The sequence below is a fragment of the Coturnix japonica genome, chromosome 10 (genome assembly GCF_001577835.2).
Source record: "Coturnix japonica isolate 7356 chromosome 10, Coturnix japonica 2.1, whole genome shotgun sequence".
In the NCBI taxonomy this organism is placed as follows: Eukaryota; Metazoa; Chordata; class Aves; order Galliformes; family Phasianidae; genus Coturnix; species Coturnix japonica.
The window spans coordinates 9,831,934-9,852,199 of NC_029525.1; the positions used below are offsets into that span (position 1 = coordinate 9,831,934).

General features: G+C 41.9%; 2 protein-coding genes across 6 annotated transcripts in view; one reads left to right on the forward strand and one right to left on the reverse strand.

The window, feature by feature from the left end:
* PDE8A (phosphodiesterase 8A) overlaps positions 1 to 861 on the forward strand; it is a 113,014-nt gene extending 112,153 nt beyond the window's left edge. For 2 of the 3 annotated variants that reach the window (XM_032446937.1, XM_032446936.1), the window contains one exon: positions 77 to 861. The gene's annotated coding sequence lies outside the window, so the exon portion shown is untranslated. The remainder of the gene's footprint in view (positions 1 to 76) is intronic. The other variant, XM_032446938.1, reaches the window with a different exon arrangement.
* FSD2 (fibronectin type III and SPRY domain containing 2) lies at positions 466 to 19,280 on the reverse strand. Of its 3 annotated transcripts, none has more exons than XM_015872914.2 (13): positions 18,702 to 19,280; positions 15,972 to 16,750; positions 15,796 to 15,891; positions 14,581 to 14,814; positions 13,702 to 13,724; positions 12,704 to 12,825; positions 11,481 to 11,636; positions 10,299 to 10,433; positions 9,801 to 9,954; positions 8,569 to 8,702; positions 6,994 to 7,126; positions 4,214 to 4,390; positions 466 to 2,188 (listed from the first exon to the last, which is right to left on the reverse strand). In XM_015872914.2, exons 2-13 carry the CDS (start codon positions 16,707 to 16,709, stop codon positions 1,936 to 1,938), a joined length of 2,355 nt encoding a protein of 784 aa, XP_015728400.1. In that variant the 5' UTR covers positions 16,710 to 16,750; positions 18,702 to 19,280; the 3' UTR covers positions 466 to 1,935. The 3 variants fall into 3 exon arrangements, with proteins under 3 accessions (XP_015728400.1, XP_015728399.1, XP_015728398.1); XM_015872913.2 differs by having other exon boundaries at positions 18,690 to 19,280; XM_015872912.2 differs by having other exon boundaries at positions 18,395 to 19,279.
* Between the last annotated feature and the right edge of the window lie 986 nt (positions 19,281 to 20,266).

A 20,266-nucleotide genomic window follows, 5' to 3' on the forward strand; every position in this document is an offset into this window, starting at 1 on the left:
AAGGTGGCCTTGAGGAGTGTCAGTCATCCTGCTACCTCTTCTCTGATGCTTGTTTGTTTTTGTTTTATTTTTGCAGGTCTTTCTCTAATTGTAAAGAAGAGCATGGCGTTCAGATTTGGCAGATAAAGGTTAAATACGCTCCGTTGTATGGAAGCTGAACCTTGAATCAAGGCATACGTTTTTAACTGAAGGAAGAAAAAGGTGTTAGAACAACCCAGCGGTGTGGTGCTGTCTCATCACTTTGTTCACTGTACGCTTTGGCTGCTGTTCTGTGGTACAGCCTCGCAGTATGTTAGCAGAGCTTTCCTGGCCACCTTGTGCCCTGTGCATTGACAGTGGTTGCTGGTTTGTTCACCTGTTTGTAGGAGACACAAGTTGTGCTCACTGCAAGACACTGAGATTCTCAATCTGCCTCATAGGGGGTTTGACAGAGTAATCATAACTGCACCTTCTGTCTTGGAGGTCTGTGAATTCCTGGTGGGTTAAGAAACGAAGCTATTTGTGCATGGTTCAGAGCTGCTAAAACCGTATTGTTTTGCAAGCTGCGAGTCAGTATGCAAGTGAAGATGATATAATCACTGCTGTAAGAGCATATTCCACTCCTGTGTTTGTGGCTTCTGCAAAGCCCATTTTGGGAAAACACATTTCTTCTCTTAATTTCTCATCCGTTTGGGTAAAAACAGACAAGCTTTTGGCACACAGTTCTACATCGAGTCTCTGTAAGTTTTGCCAAGCTTTATTTATAAGGACCGTGTCTATTGTAGAGACAACCTGTTCCTGACAATCCCCTAGAATAGAAAATTTGAACCAATTATTTTTGTAATGAACATACAATAAACCTGTTGAAAAGCTTCCTGTTAATGACTCTTGCTTAAATTCTGGTAGTTTGACACTCACAAGTGAGGCTGTTAAGAGCTGGACGAGCCCTGTTGACAGGTGGTATTTTTCCAACTGTCTGGAATCTGGAAATGAGGTCTAACCAAGGATGTTCCAGTTGAGCATTGGGCCAGTGCTGCTGCTGTCAACACACAATGGAGGCCTGAAGCTTCAGAAGCACCAGCATCAGAGGTCAAAAGCAATTTGTGCTGAGGAGCAGGGGAAGAATTTGAGTGAAGAACATACCAAAGCAGAGGTGAGGATGGTCACGAAAAAAAGTAAAAGGGTGACTTAGAATTTGATGTATGGGCAGCCAAGCGCTGCAAAAGGCATCCATGTGATTTTGTTTTTTTCTTTTTCCCTAGATGAGTAAATGAGAAGCATGGGCGTTTGGTAAGAATGGTTTTTTGTTTGTTTTTGTGTTTGAGACTTTAGGGCATACTTGATTATTTCAGTGAGTGTCGCTGTTTGAGTCCTGCTTTATATGGTATGTGCTAACAATTCACACACAGGGGAGGTGTAGCTGATGATGTGCAGACCGTACTGACGAGAATACTTGACTGTGAGATCAGCTTCATAGTTAGAGTGTTTTCAGCTTTGTATAGGATCTGTACAGTGATCGTGCCTTGTGCTATTTTAGCTTTTTGTTGAATTTTTAGCTTCTCAAAAGACACAAGAGTGAAGTTAATGATTGCTGTGGAACAAGGGAGTTCCCCATACATAAAATGGGTATTGGGGGAACCAGTAATCCATCTGTCACTGGTGCTTGGTGTCACTTGTGGGAAGGATAGTATCTATTTCTAACCCAGAGGAATTCTGCAAACAGCTCCAGGGTGCTGATGAGCCTTAATCTCTTAATGTGACTGTAATGGCTTTCTTCTAAAATGCTGCCTAAGATGAGATAAAATTGTCTAAGGGCTTAGGCCTGTTAGATTGTTTGGGTCAGGGATGCTTTGCTGTCTTGGCAGAGCTGGGTTTTAGGGGGTGTGATGGGACAGTGCTGAAAGAGGACTTCTCAGTATTCACTGTGTGTAGGTAGGACTGTTGAGGAACGCAGGCTTATAGGAGGGCAGTCCATGGGGGTACTGTAATACCAGTATGTACCTTTAGGGTACCAGGCGTTTCCAAAGCAAAGCAGGGATGGACGTAATGCTGAAACTGTGAGTTGAATGTGTAAAGGTGCTGGGCAATATCAGCATTGTAAAATGACAGTCTGTAGTTTTCATAGTCCAGCAGGATACCAATCTTTGTGGGAGGAACAGTGATTCTGATGTCTGGTGTCATCCCACTGTGCAGGAATTCGTACTTGTGCCTGTGGGCAAGAAACACAGTCAAAAACACCCCATGGCGCTCTGCATGCAGGCATGTTTCAGGGTATGTTTTCCTTCTTTGCATGCATGATGAAGATGGTCCTATCCCTCTTCCCAATTGTCTCACGTTTATTGCCCCAGTCCCATCCACTCTGCTGAGCAATGCTGTACACTGCTTTTCCACACAGCTTTATCCCCCTGCTCAGATATGTGGGTGAGGCAGGCACAACAGGCCTTTGTACCCACACCTGGCTGAAAATGAGCAGGTACTTTTACTTAGGATAGGACAAGGTCAAAGGGACTTTCCATTTTTCCCAGCTACAAAGCTTTATAAGCTTTATCTGAAGACATTATTTCCTCTATGAAAGAGTTGTGCTTTGCCAGGCGGGTTAGGCTTTCCCCAGAGCAACACTTGTCTTAAGTCTTGCATCTTCATAGTTTTAAGTGCAGCCAAGGAGAGAACTGATGAGATGACTCAGTCCAGTCCTTCCAGGCCCCGCAGTGCTGCCCACTTACTCTCTAGGGCCTGTGGTACTGAGCCCACTTTCCTGCCAAAGGCACAGGAACTGAAAATGCTCACACCCTCAGACTGCAGCAGCAGTGAGGGAATATAATCCCTCAGGCAGGGGCAGGCTGACTCAGTGTGACTCTGCATCCTCCAGGCTATTTGCTGTCATATCTCATTTCTGACTGCTTTCATACAAGACTTTACATTGCTCAGCCAGGGTGCTGCTGATGGGGACTTTCCAGTCTTTAGTTACTGAAGGGTGACCTCTAATTGTGATTCCTGTCCTGTGTGCTAATGGAGGCCAGGAGGGTGCTCTGTACATAACTGCTTTGTCATGAGGGTAGCCCTTCCCTATGTAGTCGCTGTTTGAGTAATGCCAAGATCCTTTAACAGTTACTCAATCAGCTGCCCCTAGCATGGCACACTGCAACCAACAATATGAGACTTTTGTGGGAACATGTACCATTCTGGGGAGAAACAAGATTTATTCAGTAAAAAAAGTTTTCTGGTATTTCACAGGGAGCAGCTTCTTCACTAACCATCTCTTCCACCCACACAATACGAACCTTAGAAAATTTCCCTGTAGAAATGGGTATGACAGTGACTCAAACAGCAACAGCCTGGCTCTGTTTTCTCTTCCCTGAAGTCCACGCTTATTGCTCCAGAAGAGTAAGAGCAAACCTCAATGTACCTCTTAGATCAGTGTAGCAAAGAAATCAAATTAGCCTTCCTGCAGCGTATGGGAGAGTCATTAACTTCAGTGGGTTTAGTCTCCCTCATTAAGCAGCATTTCTTGCTGTGTGGGAGGCAAATGTCAGCATTGCTAAGAACTTTGGTTATGCAGCAGGCCAGTGACTGGGGAGCTGTGAGCAGCAGGCATCTGGGAATGTGCACTGTAGACAACCAAGCTACATCCAAAACTCTCCCTACATACTAACAGACAGAGGACTGAAAGCAGTGGTACCATGCTGTGTCATCATTACCATCTGCTGACAATGTGTGTGCTGGGGCACTCAGTGCCTTGTTCAAGGGGACCCAGCACCACAATGGTAACTCTTAAAATCTGAGTGCCATTACAGGTTGAGGCAATAGGGATTACTGGAGGATGTTTGGTATGGAACTTGTTTGCTTGCTCCTAGTTTCTTCATGGTATGCTGTAGTATTCATGGATGCTAATTCAGTTGTCACTGCCCAGGGTAGAGCCAGTGGGTGCTGCTGAGGCATGAGGGAGTTCTGGCTTTTATGGCTAACTTCTGTAATGGAATTTATTCAGGTTTGTTTTTCTGGGCTGCTCTTTTCAATGTGAGAATGGCACAAAGCAGTGGGATTTGCTTAAAGGTTCCAGAATCATTCCAACATCAGTTCACAGTGCCAGTGGTAGAAATGACCACAGGCCCCAGTTTAAGTGTTTGACCTGTCCTGTGTGCCTCCTACAAATAAGAGCTCTTTGCTGCTTAGCCTTCAGGTATATGTGTAGGAGGTGTTCCTATAGGAGAGCTGTAGCCTGCATGTCCCTTACCTTGATGGTGTGATGATGTGCCTCATACACCAGGATGAGTTGTTTGCCCCCAGATAACCATGTCTTGGAGTGTTTTCAAAAGCCACGCCAATTCTGTACTCTGTATCTTCCTCAGCTTCCACCTCCCAGTAATGCTTTCCTGGAAAAGGGATCAGGCTGCCCAGGATCGCGATACACCTGTGAGAGAGACAGGAATATGCTCTGGGCAGGAACTTTGCACAGTGCTAGCTATGCAGTGTACATGGATGTTGTGTATCAGTAAATAGAAGTCATGTTTATTGTTTCCGTAACAGCACAGCATGAGTTTTTCAGTACACTGAGGTTCACATGCTGAGGACCTGGCACATGATGACCTGCAGGTTTCTTGGTGATTCTTACTGTTTTACCTTTGGGTAGTTTTGTATTAATTAGCACCCTGGGCACTTTCAGGAACAGGGAGAAGCGCATCCTGTGCTGCCTGAGATTCCTGGGGAAAAGAGCGCTTTGGTGGAGCCCAATGTAGTAGGGAAAAAATGTCTACATGCTTTTTATTTCCTTCCCACAGAACCCAGGACTTAAGTGTCACCTACTATCAGGAATGGAGCACTGTAGCAATGTGAAAATCCAGGGTCAGTTTGGGAGGGGGAGATTAGCCTGTGCTGTGGTAAGATAGACAAGCAAGCAATGAACATGTAAGAGACCTTGGAATAAATGTAGTACCTGGGCGATGAAAAGTTTTGGCAGTAGGCCATGGTTCCTATCCTTTGAAAGGATGGGTAGGTGAGGCAAAGGCAACGCAGCTCATAGAGAACTGTCAGCTTGATTTACAAGCATAGTTTCAGAGTCAAAGGAATTGAGGGCTTTGAAGATGCAAGTCTGCAAAAACATGGATTCTGAAGGAAGAAAATGGGGCAAAACAGGCAGGACCAAATGCTTCTGAAACACCCTCTCTCAGTTTAAGAGGGTAACTTGAATTCTGTGAGATTACATCCCAGTTCTGCTTTAGAAAAATTACATGGGGTATTTGTATTAACTGTCATTGCTGCATCACAGGGCATAGCAGGTTTCAAAACACTGCTAAAGTTTTGGATGCAGAGTCACAGCATGTATGTTTTTGTGGTAGGATCATGTAGGGATGTAAATTAAAAAGACAAAGGTTGTTGCTGGAACACTCTGAGCTCATCTGCCTGCAAGTGGTACTGTATTCATCATGATGAGGGCCTGATGAGGACGGGAACATCAAGTGCAGGCTGTACTTTGTGCCACCTCAGCAGCAATCACGTAACTAAGTGTACAGTTCGTTAGAAGTGCTTGTAGATGTAGTGGGAATAGATTAAAGGTTGGTGAAATTGAAATGCAGAGAGGCTACGCTGCTACAGCTTGAAAGGGACGATGCAAAATGGATGGCAAACATCTGTGAACAAAATATTACCATACTAATGAGAGTTGTAAAGCCACCAAGGCAAACCTGAATCAGCCTGTAGGAGCTGGTGTGGTTAAGAAGCATATTAGCCCAGTGGAGATCACACAGACTTTAGAAAAAAAGACATTACTGTGTAATTTCCTTGTGTAAGTATTAGTCATTTCAACATGGGAGCTTCCCCCCCCCCCCCCAGTATCTTGGCATGAAAAGAGGCTTATGAGAGTTTACAGTGACATCAAAATCATCCTCAGAGTTCAGAATGAGATGACTGCCGGCTGGCTGTTTATGTGAAACATAAATGCACCCTGTAGAAGGGTGGGTGAAATCCCATTTAGACTCATCTTGATGAATTTAATGAAGAGAATCTTCTCTCCTGGCTCTTTTCAACAAAGCTCCCTAGTAATGTTGCATGGCAAAAACAGCCCTGGATTTCCATGGAGGGGCTAAGTTGTGTCTGTGTATTACTATGTGTCTGCAGATGCCTCTCTTGCTTACATGTTGTTTCTGTGGTGCTGATTGGAAACTGATACATTCCAGCAAGCTGAGGCCATAGCTTTAATGGCAAAGGGCTTAATTCTATTTTGAAGCAAAAATCTGTAAGCCCAAATAGCACGAGCTAAGCAAAGAGTTGGCCAACTCAGCAACATTTTTCATCTAAAGGTAAGTATTCAGATCTCTCTCCTCTCCTCTCCTGTTCAAATTTAGCACAAAGTGTCCAGTGTAAGTGGATTTATACATAACTGCAGCTGGCTGCATCTGTAATCCTTTTTGCTAACTTGCATTGACTTCCAAGCAAAGTTTAAGTTCCAAAGAGCAGCTGGAGGGAGAGAGTTCAGCTCACAAAATCAATGAAAACTGGCTGAAAACTAAATTAGATACTTCTGGAGTCTATTTAAAAAATGTCTATGCTCCATGCTATGGAAGCCCCTTTTGAAGAAGAGTTTCAAGCACCTAAGGCACCAATAGCAGTGTTTCTGTTGTTGTTACTGTTGTTCTGTCTGTCTGTTCTGCACTGTGTTCAGTGGCTTCTATTGAACAGAGCTCTATAAGAAAATCTCTTAAATCGCCGTGTGTGAGACCAGGGAAGGATGGGCAGAGCCTCATGTACAAGTCTGTATCACCCTGGCATCCTGCAGAGAAGGGCAATGAGGAAGGAGCAGCTGCCAGCAGAAAGGAGCAATTCCTCAGATCTTAGAAACGTGCAAGTACTAGATCACTATAATTAAAGGGAACCTAATAATTATAAATGTTTTTTTAGTGCTGCATTAATAGTAAATGGGTGATATATTGTGACACTTACCTGGGTTCTTTGGGCTCTGTAAAGAATTAAATAGGAAGAAGTTTCAGAAGTTGGTGAAAATGGAATTTTCATGTTTACCTTGTAAAGCTGTTATCATAGACAGGCAGATCGCACTCTGGGTTTTCCAGTTCATCACATGCAATCGTAAATCCATCATCTAGGATTGCCAATAAAGGATGGGCTGTGTCCTCATTAAGACAGAAGTAGGTGCCTGCAAGAGAAAAGCATGCGTGAGAACTACAGCAGCTTCTCATGGCATTGTGGTTTGCAACAAGGGTGGGGAGGAAATGTTTGGATCCACAAAAAGAATAGCTAGCATTCTGGAAGGAATCTGGCTGACACTGAGAGGACAAGGTTGTCCATTTTGAGATTTTCAGATTAATGGGTGTTACAGGAACAACTCACAGCTTAATACTGTTTAGTTACAGCCTTGTTGAAAAGCAAAAAATGGGCCTTAGCCTTGTTTTAAATCCAGCTGAGGTTCAGAGCTGCAGGCGTAGCACAGGAAGCAGCTATTCACAGATGACAGCTCCTTCCTGCAATAGCCTAATTCCAAGGCATCTTCCTTAGAGGTGAAGTGATATATTTTTATTAGCCTCTGAAAGTAGAATAAAGGAGTGGAGAGGTTCAAGTCCTCTCCATTGCTCCATTCTTCCACATAAATGATATTTTGAAGAGAAAAGATGACAAAAGTCACACAACGAGGGTCTTCCTGTTTGGGACTTGAGAACATTTCTGAGGTGTTAGCAGTGTAGCCAGAGCGGTGTTAAATCTCATTTGTAGATTCTTACATGGGTCAACTTTCTGAGTAAGAATGATTTGCAAATGTCTCACAGAAGGTAAGTGCAGAAGAGATGTAAGTATGGCATAAATGCATTTGTGAGTGAAATGGAAGGTTTGGGACACCTCAGTGATGTTGAAGCTCTGTTATAGCAGTGGTAAAGATGAAAACAGGTGTCTACCTATGAACCACTAATCTGAGCTCTGATAAGACAGCGGGAGGCAAAAGAGCTTCTAATTTCCCCTTGGGGGAGACACTTAATGCTTGTCTAGTGTGGCAATAGGAGCAGAGATAATACAGTACTGTGATAGTTGCCAAAACCAGCATTCAGTTGAATGCTGAACTGCCTTTTTCCGACAGATAAAGAAGCCTTCAGAGTTTCCCCTAGCCAAACTGGAGATGCACTGATACATACAGAGGAAGTTTTGCATATCCATATTATTCTGGAAACTGCCAATTGTTTCAGCTGTACTTTCCAGCAGCTGCATTACAAGGTAATCTCTGAATTAAGGTAAAAACCTCAGCTTTTGCTTCCCTGGTGTGTCAGAATTTGGCAAGCCAGTGATATCTGGGAGCGCTGGGTTGATCTAGTCTTTTAAGTGTTTAGAAATTAGTAACTTTCAAGTCTCAAATGGACTGAACAAAAATGAATTACGGAGCTAAAGCAATGTACTTCCAGTTGCAAAAGGTTGCTTTGCTTGTTGTTGTTGTTTTTGGGGGATGGCACGGTTGGTTTCATTTCTAAAAGGTGGGTAACTAGAAGTAAGAGATTAGGACCTAATGCAGACACCGTTGAAACCTAGCAGGATGATTTCTGTTGAGATAATAGATGCCACAATAGGCAGTAGGAGTTGATCCATGCTGTACAATACCTGTGGTGTGTATCAGGACAGGTTCACTTCTCTCACTGGAACCGCCCAGGTTTAGGGCTTTAACACAAATGTGATAGCTTTGCGCTGGCTGCAGGTGAATTAGAGCTTCACAGTTAGGAATCCCAACAATGGATCTACAGAAGATAAATTCATGGCGAATGGTGAGTTAGTTGGAAAATGAGGTTGAGGTTATTTTTCTGAACAAAGAAGAAAACACACGACCAGCTTCTTTTATAATCCTTCAACAAGACTTCATCTTTTTGAGTAAGGATTAGTAGTAGTAGGGATATGGGAGCCTGAGATTTTTGCCTTTATTTTTGCCATTCCTCGTATGCCCTTTATATTCATTTTCCATAAGCATGTATACAATTACATTTACTGACAGGAATGTTTCTGAAGTTGAATTCCTACAAATGTAAAACAAATTTTAAGTTTGCTTCTTGTAAGTGATCACATCCAGCTCCTAACAGAGGTTCCTAGCGAAATGAAGAGGAAGGAGCAAATACTGTTATCTCATTTGACCACTTACAAATAGGCTCTATAACCTGAATTTTTAGATTTCAGACTTCATATAGAAAGATATTTTTGCAGCTGGGAAATGGGAAATGTCCTCAAACTGTCTCCAGCAGAGATTAGAAGTGAAAAAATGCCACAGGATGTTTATGAATAGTGTGCAAACGCAGAAGTGAAATTGTTTTAAATCATTTGTTATGAAATATTCACATAACTATCACTTAAAAATGCATCCAATTATTTAGATTTCATTTAATTTTCATTTGTTCTTAAAATCTGATGGATTTTAAGCCAAATCCAGCTTGATTTTCAGGGAGGGAGATGGTCTCTGATTGTCACTGTAGCAGGACTGGATTTTTGTGGTTAGATTTTATGTACTTCTCCATTTTGGCTGGGTTAAGGATGTGCCTGATGTTACTTGTTACTGGTAATGTCAAGGCTAGTTCCTAATTACATCTGAGTTTTTCTGCTCCCTAACCCAAGAAAATCCAGTCACTGACTACTAAAATGCTTATCATGAAATTCATTTCTTCAGCCCATTATTGTCCTTTCTTCCTCAGAAGTTGTTCTGCACAGCCTTAGACTTGCACTTTTCTAAATGAACTGATTTTGGCTTTTGACTAAAGGGCCGTGGATCCTTTCTTAGTGCTACCTGAAGCCACGTTGACTTGAAGTGGTTTCATCACTAAGTATGTGGACTTGGTAGAACATAGACTCACTCAGTAATAATGTCACCATTTTCTTCATCTGTCAGCTTGGACAATTCGACCGTGTAGGAATCAACAGGATTTATGTCTCTAGATTCCCAGCACACAAGTGCTGCATTTTCACAGCTTCGTATCTTTTTGCTCTTAATGATTGGTGGTGAAGGAGCTAAAAAAAGGGTGAGAAAAGACCAATTTAACAATTGCTTCTAGATATTTATAAATAGAGCAATATATAGTCAAAGAAATCTACCTCCCCAGAGGACAGTAAACAGCAGGCATGGTGATCAATAGTACTATTCAAACACTTCATTTGGACTACAATATTTCTAGAATAATTAGCCAGAGAAAAATTAGTTGGCTCTCCAAATAAAAGTAAGAAACTCCCCTGTAGTCAGAAAATTTGAACCATAGGAAACAAAGCACCCTGAAAACATTACTAACATAAAATCCAGAGGCTACTGTGAATTCCACTATGAAAACCACACAGTCACGTGAACAAAGTATGTTTACCTGTTACATAAACAGCTCTTTCACTTGGTGGACTGATGCCTGAAGCATTTAAAGCAGTGACCCAAAACTCATATTGTGTATTCGGCAGCAGATTAGAAATGGTGCAGTATGTTTCTTTGACTTTTAGCATATGCTCTGAAATGGAAACAACAAAGCATTTACAATGCTTTTACACAGTTACAAACCCTCCCCCAAAGCCCTCTAAAATAATGCAGTTGTAGCTTATTTTGTGTGCTGAGTTCAGGAGCTCCTATTCTCCCTACCCTTTGATTAGGCTGCTTCACCATGCCTTCATCTTAGAAGGCAGAAATCAGATAATGCTTCAGTCTCTGTAGGAGCAAAATCACTCAAAAAAAAAAAAAAAAAAAAAAAGAAAGAAAAGGAAAAACAAAAAAGGAAAATCACCCACCTGTCATTGTCTTTTGAAAAATATTCCTGCACATTCCCACACTGGGGATGCCATCTGGTCAGCTCCTTCCAGCTGAACCAATTTCACTACTCATTTCTCATTCTTTGCTTTATGAAATTTGGACAGGTTCTGCTTTTCTTTTTGAGCTGCCTGTTTGGCACTCTATGGAGTTCTCCGTCTGGAGAAGTTCTGGGTGTTTTCAGTAAAAGGTTTTGTAACATTATTACTAGCAAATGCTGTTTTATCATAAATCCAGGAGATTGTTGGACAGTCCAACGGTTCTGTTTAGTGTATGTGGGTGATGAGGAGTTACAACCTATTATTAGCTTTGAGATAAACTGCAAAATGACTGTGGGGGTTTAAGCAGGCATGCTGATAATATGATGATTTGCTTTCTAAAAATACAGTGCTTTGCAGTTGATGTGATGCATGTGTGTTTAAACACAGTTCCTGCCCCCCAAAAGGAAATGCTTTTGTTGAGACCTGGCTCTATCCTCTGCCCCCTGCCCATTCCTTTTATCCCAGCTGCTCCCCTGGTCCTGTCTTTGCTTCTGTGATGGGTCCTGCTGCAGCTGGCATCATGGCAGACCTGGCAGCGGAAAAGTGACAAAGCCAGAAGCTAGAGCTGTGCTGGCACATATGTTAGTAGCAGGGAATGTAGCTATAGAAGGTTCACTGGTTGCCACAGCAAAATCCAGGAGCACTTTGTCAGTGCTGACAGTTGTTTTGTCAGCAGGGACTGAGGTGTCCTCTTGTTTCTCAGTTTCCTTTACCTGCTTGTTCATCACTGTGCCTCTCATTGCTCACTGGTTTATAGCATAGCTGGTAGCACTCCACAGTGTCATCTGAGAAGAGGCCCCAGCAAACTCTCAGTGAGTTGCCAGTTGCTGCATTGGGAGCCTGGGGGTTGATCACAGGGGCACAAGGAGCTGCAGAGGGGAAAAATGTGTCATTTTTTGAAAGCATAAGAAGCACATTCTGTTATTCACTGGCAAACATTTCTCCTCCCACAAAAGAATAAACACAAAGTCTGGGCTCTGAATAAAGTCATATTCCTCTCTCACTGAGAAAAGTTAGGAGCTGATCCGTTAAATATTTAGAGATGACCATCAAGCCTCTGGTGTATGGACTTAAGTCTTGCTTAAAATCAAAACAACAAAATAACATAAACCTCAACCCACTCCTCTATGAACATTCTCTCCCCAGCCTCTGAAAGCTGCTTTTTCTCCAGCCAACTGGTATAGACCTGCAGGAGTGATATTCCAATGGGCACTGCGCCACTGAGGGCTAGCTCTGCTGCTGAGGATCCAGTGGAGGAAAGATGAAGGAAAAGTGATCCAACTCAGGGTCAGCAGCACAAACAAACTCATGGTGAGTACTACTTTATTGTAAAAAGAAAACAACAACAAAACACCAGTGTATATGCAGAACAAAATGTGTTCTCTGACAGTATTTGCAATGTGCCAGAAATGGTTTACTCTCTCAAATTTCCTTTTTTTAAAAATCATTAGGAATTTGTTTGGGTTTTGCTCTGATTTCTGTGCGTGACAGAAAATATCTGCCAAGTAGAAGAGGAGCAAGCTACAGTCATATGAAAGCTTATTTAAGCTGTTGTTTAATACAGCCAGTGCCCCCCTCTACTTTGTTCAAGCAATTACAAGGAAAGACGGATTATCACCAAACTCAGCATGTCTGATCCTTGAACAGAAGGGGAAAGACTTGGTAAGTCTTCTAGGAAATCACCCAGCAAAAAGCAAGGAAAACCAAACTTGAAATTTCTGGCAATTTTATACTGAAAACAAATGAAAAAATAAAATCCAGTAATAGCTTCCTGAATCTCTGAACAGGGAAACAAAAAATATCTAGGAGGTAATCCAGAGAGAAGGTAACTCTGCATTTGCAGTTTTTTTTTAAAATAAGCAATGAGCTTCTGTTTGATGCACATACTTAATTAAATGTAAATAGGTCTAAAACAATGATCAGATAGGAAGAATACCTGGAATAGTGTTAATGGAGTTCATTAGTTGTTCAACTTCTGAGAAATCTATGGCACGCTCTTCAAAATCTGGACGTGTTGAAAGCTTCAGATTCACTTCTTTCTTTAAGAATTCTTCCAATCTACAGTAAGAATAAAAGCCATCTAATTGGAAGTGTCACAGTATTGGAGATACCATTCTGTGTTAATCTGTTGTCAAGAGGAAAACAGCAAACTCTAAAATAACAGCTATTTCCTTAGACCAGTGTTTCCATAGTTGCACAAAACTCAGCCCCCCCATGCTCTTTGCTTGGCTACGTGTGGCCATACATCAGATCATTGCTCCAAAATGCCAAATGCAAATGCACCCTGCTTCTGAGTGAGATTTCCCCTAGCAGCCCTCAGTGCCATTAGCTCCACAACTTTCATCCTGTTATTTAGAATTCACGACTCTCCTACTAATTCCAGACTTTACAGTTGTAGGTGGTGTAAATTTGAAACAGAAGAGTATCTTTTCTGTGTGTCTTCATCATGGATGACAGACTTCTTTTTTTCCCAAATGATTTAGCATTCCTTAAGATTTCTTCATGCTGCTGTAACAGCTTTCATGATCTGTCTTGACTTCCTACCCCACTATGTTAATGTATAAATAGGCTTGTTGCTAATCTAGTTTTAGGTAGATTTGTATCCAGAGCCTTTCTTTCAAGATCTTTAGAAATCCTGTTTCTCAGTCACTGAAATCTATTCCTTGTGACTAAGCTGAAAACAGAGATTTATTCATGTTCTACCTCTCCTTTTAGGTTTTTTGAAATTAGCTCAACACTAGTTTTGAATGTTGAACTTCTTAGAGCAACTTATCTTGCTGCATTTTGAACAAGAAAAACAAAGGTTTCAATGGCTCTACTAGCTCAGGTGAAGTATGTACGCCCTAATGGAGTCTAGAACATGCAATTTGTCTCCAAAAATAGATCCAGTTAGTAGGAAGAAATGTGACACAAAATCCCAGACTGTGATACTACCTGTCAACCATGGTCACTGCTTCCTGTAGAAAAAAAAAAAAGAGTTCGTGTTAAAGACAGAAAAGATACATTTTCTGCATAAGAACAAAGTAGACTACATCATGCTGTTGACCTTCATGCGCCTTCAGTTTCAAGACATGCACCTTCAATTTCAAAGTAGGCTTCTCAGTCTTCAGAAACCTCTCTCTCTCATTTTACTTGATTTATTAGCCTCAGTTTCAATTAGATTGTATTATATTGTGCTATCTTGCATTCCAATATAATAGTCAGTAAAACAAGTTTTCGTCCTTAGATTGTTGCGCCTGCTCTGTTTGTTTCCTTGAGCCCAGCTCCCATCTCCTTACCCCTTTCCCTTTTTCCCTTCCCACTTTTTGGGGGCTGGAGGGCCCATGGGCCTATTGCCCCCTGTCGCAGAGATAGATTGATCTGGATAACTCTGTGACTCTACCATAATTTATTCACACAGGAGCCATACTGGTAACAGTGCATGAGACCCAGGGCAAGCACTAATCTGCAGTCCAAAATGGATGCATCAGCCTGTCTGCCTTGTGTACAGCGAGGAGGCTGAGCCTGAACAAGTCAATGAGCACCAGTAAGCATTTACAGTTTCCTGAGGTAAGCTTTCTCAATAGGTATCTTCTCTCTAAACCCTTCCAAGACTCGTAAATTGTTGAGCAACCAAGTGACTGACATCTGCCCCTGCAACTGTATTTTGGATCCAAATGCCACCATGCCAAACACCCGGAGCAGCAACAGCAGATTGACCAGGCACCCCAAATTTTCTCTAGCAGTTAGGTTGCTTGAGGATTTCCCAGCTGGAAACTACCTACGAGCAGCAAAAAGCATTTAGAAGAGGTCTTGCCAGTCAAAGCTCTTTACCTTCATAAAAGTGACTTTGTCATTTTCTTGGTAAAGCTTGTGGGTTGTGTCCATCAGCTCCTTGCAAGTGTCAAGATGTTCCCCACAACTGACCAGCTGCTCATACAGTGCTTCCAGCTTCTGCCTCTTCTCTTCCCCCAGTGCTTCCAGCTGTTCTTCATATTTCTGAGCAAGCACTTGCACTGCATCGTTGTAATGAACCTCGAAGTTCTGCTCCTGCCTCCCAAAATTCTCCTGCAAGGCATTTGGAGTTTTGTTGTTTGATGTCAGACCTGAACCGTAACTCAGCCAAAGAGAAGTCTTTCTTGGGCCTGCCTTAAATTATCCTTGCCAGGGATGCAATGCCAGTAAACAGAAGATGTTACTTGACTGATTTACATTTTTACTAATCATTCACCCTCACTAAGGCAAAAGAGAGCGTCAGAGTTGGTTCCAGACATCGAGAGCATCAGAACTGTCTCCAACCTAAATCCAGGAAACACTGTTTGGGAGATATCCTAGCTATAGTCTCCCAGGTATTTCTGCCTACACAGCCAAGCATACCCTTTCACTAGAGAAACCATGGCAACCCAGTTGGATCCCTGGATTTGCTCTGGGGGACCTGAGCAGTTAATGCTGGTATCCTCACTCACTGCTGGAGAAAGCATTAGGAAGGAAGATTTAAGGAGGCAACAAGGCTCTATTGCCAGCAGCTGCCCACTGATCAGGCACCGATGTTCTTTAGTGCTACATGCAGCAGAGAAAACACAGTAGGTGCTTTGAGTTACTACTGTCATCTGACTTGAAGACAGCTGGGCCCCCTTCCCCAGAGCCAAGTTGACATCAGCCGTGCAGGAGCTCAAATGCTGAAGTGGTACATCTTGATGCAACTGACCCAATGTCTCTGTAAATGGAACAGTGTATGTACAAATGGTACACTGTGGATGGATTTGTTAGATCAGAGTCCTTAGCCACTTAAAATCAAGTTAAGTTGAGTGGGAAAGGCTTTATTTCTGAAGGCAAGTGGTTTAATGTGTTTTTACTAGCCCATCTAAATATATATATATATTAAATGATTGGGATGAATTTTCCTGAGTACCTCAGTCCAGGCAAACCCCAAGATAACTCTTTGCTCTGTTACTGTAATTACTTACGCCATTAACAACAATATGCTGTGACTGTCAAAACAGTTCCAATCCCAGTACCAAAGTGTTAACTGAAGGAGAAATGCCTTACCTCTACGGTAATGAAGATCTCTTCCAAGTGACTGGCAAAGTTTTCCACCTGAGCAATCTGCTCTTCCAATTTGCACATGTTTTTATGAATCTCCTCCTACCAGAAAAACTCAATATGAATCTCAGTATGTCCAGACACTCTTTAGAGGCACCACAGTGAACTTGCTCTATTCTTACCTTTTCACTTTCTACAGCACTGGATAATTGAGCCACTTCATGATCCTTGTGCTCACCAAACAGTTTGTCAAATGCTCGAATCGGTATCTTGCAAGTGCAGCAAAAAACATCTGCCATTTCTTCCTCCTCGCTGACAGCCTGGCTGCTCCGCTCATCCGACATGCCACTGCTGCTAAGCCCCTCTCTGAACCATGTGTTGCTATCAGCTTCATCCGCTGCTCTGGCTTTGTTCTGATCTTCGTCTTGAGAAACCTCATCAGGAAGTTCCTGTTGCTTTGTGCTTTGACTTTGACCTTTCATAGGAGAGCTGCTTTTTGATCCATTATATACAGAGTCCTGCAATCCTGATCTTTGTGTGTGAGCAGGGAGCCATTTGTTGCCTGCTGTCTCCAGATGTCCTCCAAGAAGCTCAAGCTCTTTTTCTCTGTCCTCATCAAGCCCATACATCTTGGCCAGCTCTGCAACCTCCTTTTCCAGGTCATATCCAGCTTCTTGTGAGTTCTGACATTTTTCACTACTCAGTGCAGATTCTCTTCTGGTATTTCCCTGAAATCTGCTTCCTTGACCAGATGGCTCTTCAGGAAAGATATCGAACCTCTCATTTGATCCGTAGAGATCCATGTGATAAAATATCAAGCCTTCAGTTTCACTAGAGTTTGGGACTGGTGGAGAAGCTGAATGACCAAGAAATTGGTCACTATTTTCATACTCTCTTGCACTGACAGATCTGGATGACATTGGTATCCTCTGTGAGGCTTTTGAGATGATGAGTCTCAGTCCTGTAAAAGAAAAGAAGAATCCCAGCTATGTGCTTAGAATCAAGCATGATGTGTTCTTTCTTAAAAATGTAGAAAGGAATAGGATTGGCTGACAGCTCTGGGCCTAGAGTTAAGCGTGGGAAAGGCTAAAGCTTCATTCCCTAATGGGATGCTTGGCTTTTCTGTCCCCTGTGCAAAGAGAGCTGTCTTTAGTGTGTATCTTGTATTTTCTGAGTGACTTGTCTGTGACCTGACATCTAAATTCCAAACTGTGGGGTAGTCCCATCTTCAGCATTACATTGGGATGTGCTTCAAGTGCATTTAGTGGTGTTCTGTACAAATGGAGATGGACTGATCTGAGGTCTGTTCACCCTTTAGCTGCCATCAAGCGCTGCTTCTGAACTGTCATTAAGGTATTTTGTAGGATGCCTTGTTGTGACTCCTGATGCCCCATAAAACATTAGCTAATGACCTGAAAACTCCTGTTCTAGATTTTTCAGGTTGTCTTTCTTGAAGTTGAAACTTGATGTTCCTTTTAGCTTTATTCTCACTCCCGTTCTCAGGTCCTTTCCATAGAACAGGGATAAATTCTGTCCTTCGGGGATTCTCAGGTGTTGTGAAAATACATTTTTTAACATATGAAATTTGCAGAAAAAGATGATGGTCCCCATGATAAATCACACAGTCTCCAGGAAGCAAGGCAGACCCTTGAACTGAGAGAAGCCTGATCTGATCTGAAGCTTGCAATGTGGGAGGTGTGAAAAAAGCATATGGATGCGGAATGCAAAGCTGTATGATAAAGCAGATGCATGTCGGACAACATTAAAGGTACAAAAGCAATCTTTATGCTGATTCCCCAGGCCCACTCCTTCTCAATATCCCACTATTAATAACAACAAATGAACTAATGCTGGTACAGGGAGACCACCAGGTGCTCTGTCAGAGCTGCTACATCCCCCCAGCCCTCCACCACTCAGCAAAATCATGGCTGCAGAACTGAAAAACAGTTCTGTTTTTCTAGCAATTGACTATGACAGCTAGCAGAGTTCATAGGGATATTTCAGCCAAAGTTAAATGAATCTATAGTTACATCTAGTCCTAATTCAGTGAAACAGGCAAAACCTTGGAAACCATTTTCTCCCAGAAACAAACAAACAAAAAATTCTCCAAAAAAGCTAAAAGTTCAGTCACTCATCACTCAGGATTTTAGGAGCTTCTGCAGAAGCTTTCACATAAGCTTTGCTTTCAAACTACTTTTTATAGTCTTCATAGTTACAAGTACTTGCTATCACCTCAACTTTGTTTCATCAGTATTTTACTAATATTCCTGAGGATTACTTAGCTATCAATGCCAACAAATTCAGTGATTTATTAGAAACTTATTGAACTGGTGAAAAATGCTAAGAAATTTCCCATTCTCCAGTTGGATACCAATGACTGAAAGCAATCCAGCCCCCTGGATCTCTAAGAAATTACACACAGAAGTTCACTGTTCTCTTCTGGCACTGCAGAAATGAATGTAGATTCTAGAGCTAGTGATTTCTTACCACAGCAAAAACAAACCCCACAGAAGTTATGCAGAAATACTACTATTTATGCTAGAGCTGATAAAATAAATCATGCAAATTCTAACATATGGAACAGAGTAAAGGACTTGAAACGTACCAGCAAATGTTGTCTGGCTCCCACAAAGACTTTTTTCCCCATAATTGTAACAATAAGCCTTGCTTTGCAAGCTACAACTAACTAAAAAAGTGAACAAGTATTTTTCCTACCAAAAGAAAATTAAATTATATAAATTAAAATGAGCATAATTAAGCGTGTCTGGAACCCTGCTGCCTAAATAAGGTTTTCAGATGATACGTTTGCTCAGTTTACAGACGCAGATACAATTACAGTGAAGAATGTTTAAGTCCATGACCACCAATAATGAAAAAAATACAGCAAAGAATGTTACTACCTAAAAACTTGCCTTCTATCTTAAGACGTCATAAATTCTTCTGATAGCTCAGATGATATCAAACTTCACATTTATTTCCCATAGTAAAAATTAATTCACAAAAAAGCAATTCCCTGCCACTTTCCTACATCTGCAGTCGGAAGACTTATTGCAGTAACTCTAGACCGCCTCTTTCCTCAGATAGGGACACGCCAGCAATGAGCAATGGCACAAATATAGATGTGCCCCAGCTGTCCTTGAGCTGCACACTGCTTGAGTGTCACCAGGACGAACACCATCCACTGAGAAAAGGCTCTGATGGTTCTGTGTGATTCCTGAGCCAGAGGACTTGGAACATTTATACAGATACCTCTCTAAAGCCAGAGCACACACTCAGTTTCTGAGCTGATATTAACAAACCCAGCAGAGTGCAGTAATAGACTCTAGACATGATTTCCAAGGGTGTAGTTGCAGGTGCGTTATCTTGTGTTGTATGCACAAAATGTGCATTCTTCATGAACAAACTCAAATGGATATGCACATGAAGACAGCAGGACAGTTAAACTGAAATGCCTATGCTGTTCTTTGCAAAAGTTTTATGGCAAAACCTGACTATCAAATTACTAGAAATTGCTGCTAGTGATCTGAGTTGGAATCAAGATCAGGTTCTAGAAAAGACATCTAGGAAAATATCTAAGAAACAACAGAATTTAGGGGGGAAAAAAATGCATGATGTGCACTTGTATATGTACACCATCCCCACTCTGTGTACGTATGCTGGGACTTTGGAAAGCTATTTATAGTGAAGCAAGTGGCTAATGGCCAGGCCAGGGGAGGGATTTCACAGAAACATAACCCTTCGGTCTGTGTTTAGCAATGGATCACCTGATAAAAAAAATAGGCAGATATTACTGCTGAACATTGTGATCACTGTGATTACTTCAGCTCTATGTAACCGCTCAAGCCCACAAAACTTTTAGTTGTCCAGAATACATAATGTTCTGTTTGTAAACTTGCTAGTGAGCTAACCTTGCTGGCAGGAGATGTTTAAGTGTGCTTGAGGACACTGCAGTGTATACTTCTCGAGCTCAGTAAGATGGGAAATGTCTATTGCATCTTGACAGAGCTCTGCTTTTTCCTCTATTCCAATCACACTTGGTGTCATTTCCTCACATTTTTAGCAGTACAACTGCTGGCTGTTTCAGCGACGAGTTACAAGTTAATTACCCATGTAGTCATAATCTCATTACTGCCAATAGTGTCTCTATCATCTGCAAGATCAGAGCAGAAATGTTTCCATGTAAATGATGCAGCCTTTGTAGGAATGTTAACACTGATGCTGTCAAACGGATGTTATTAATTTTTCAGATGGGAGCTCATTTATGCCTCTTTGTTGTTAATCTACAATATCTCACAGGCTTTCATCTATTGAAAAATTAGTAGTGTCAGCTTTACTTCCGAAGACCAGAACACAATGTTTTGTTTACCGTAAATTAAATTCAGCCTCGATGAGAGATACGTGCTGTACAAAAAGCTGTGTCACTTCCCGCTCTATTGCGAGGCCTGCGGGTCCTTTCATAGGGGCTCATTGGAAAAGG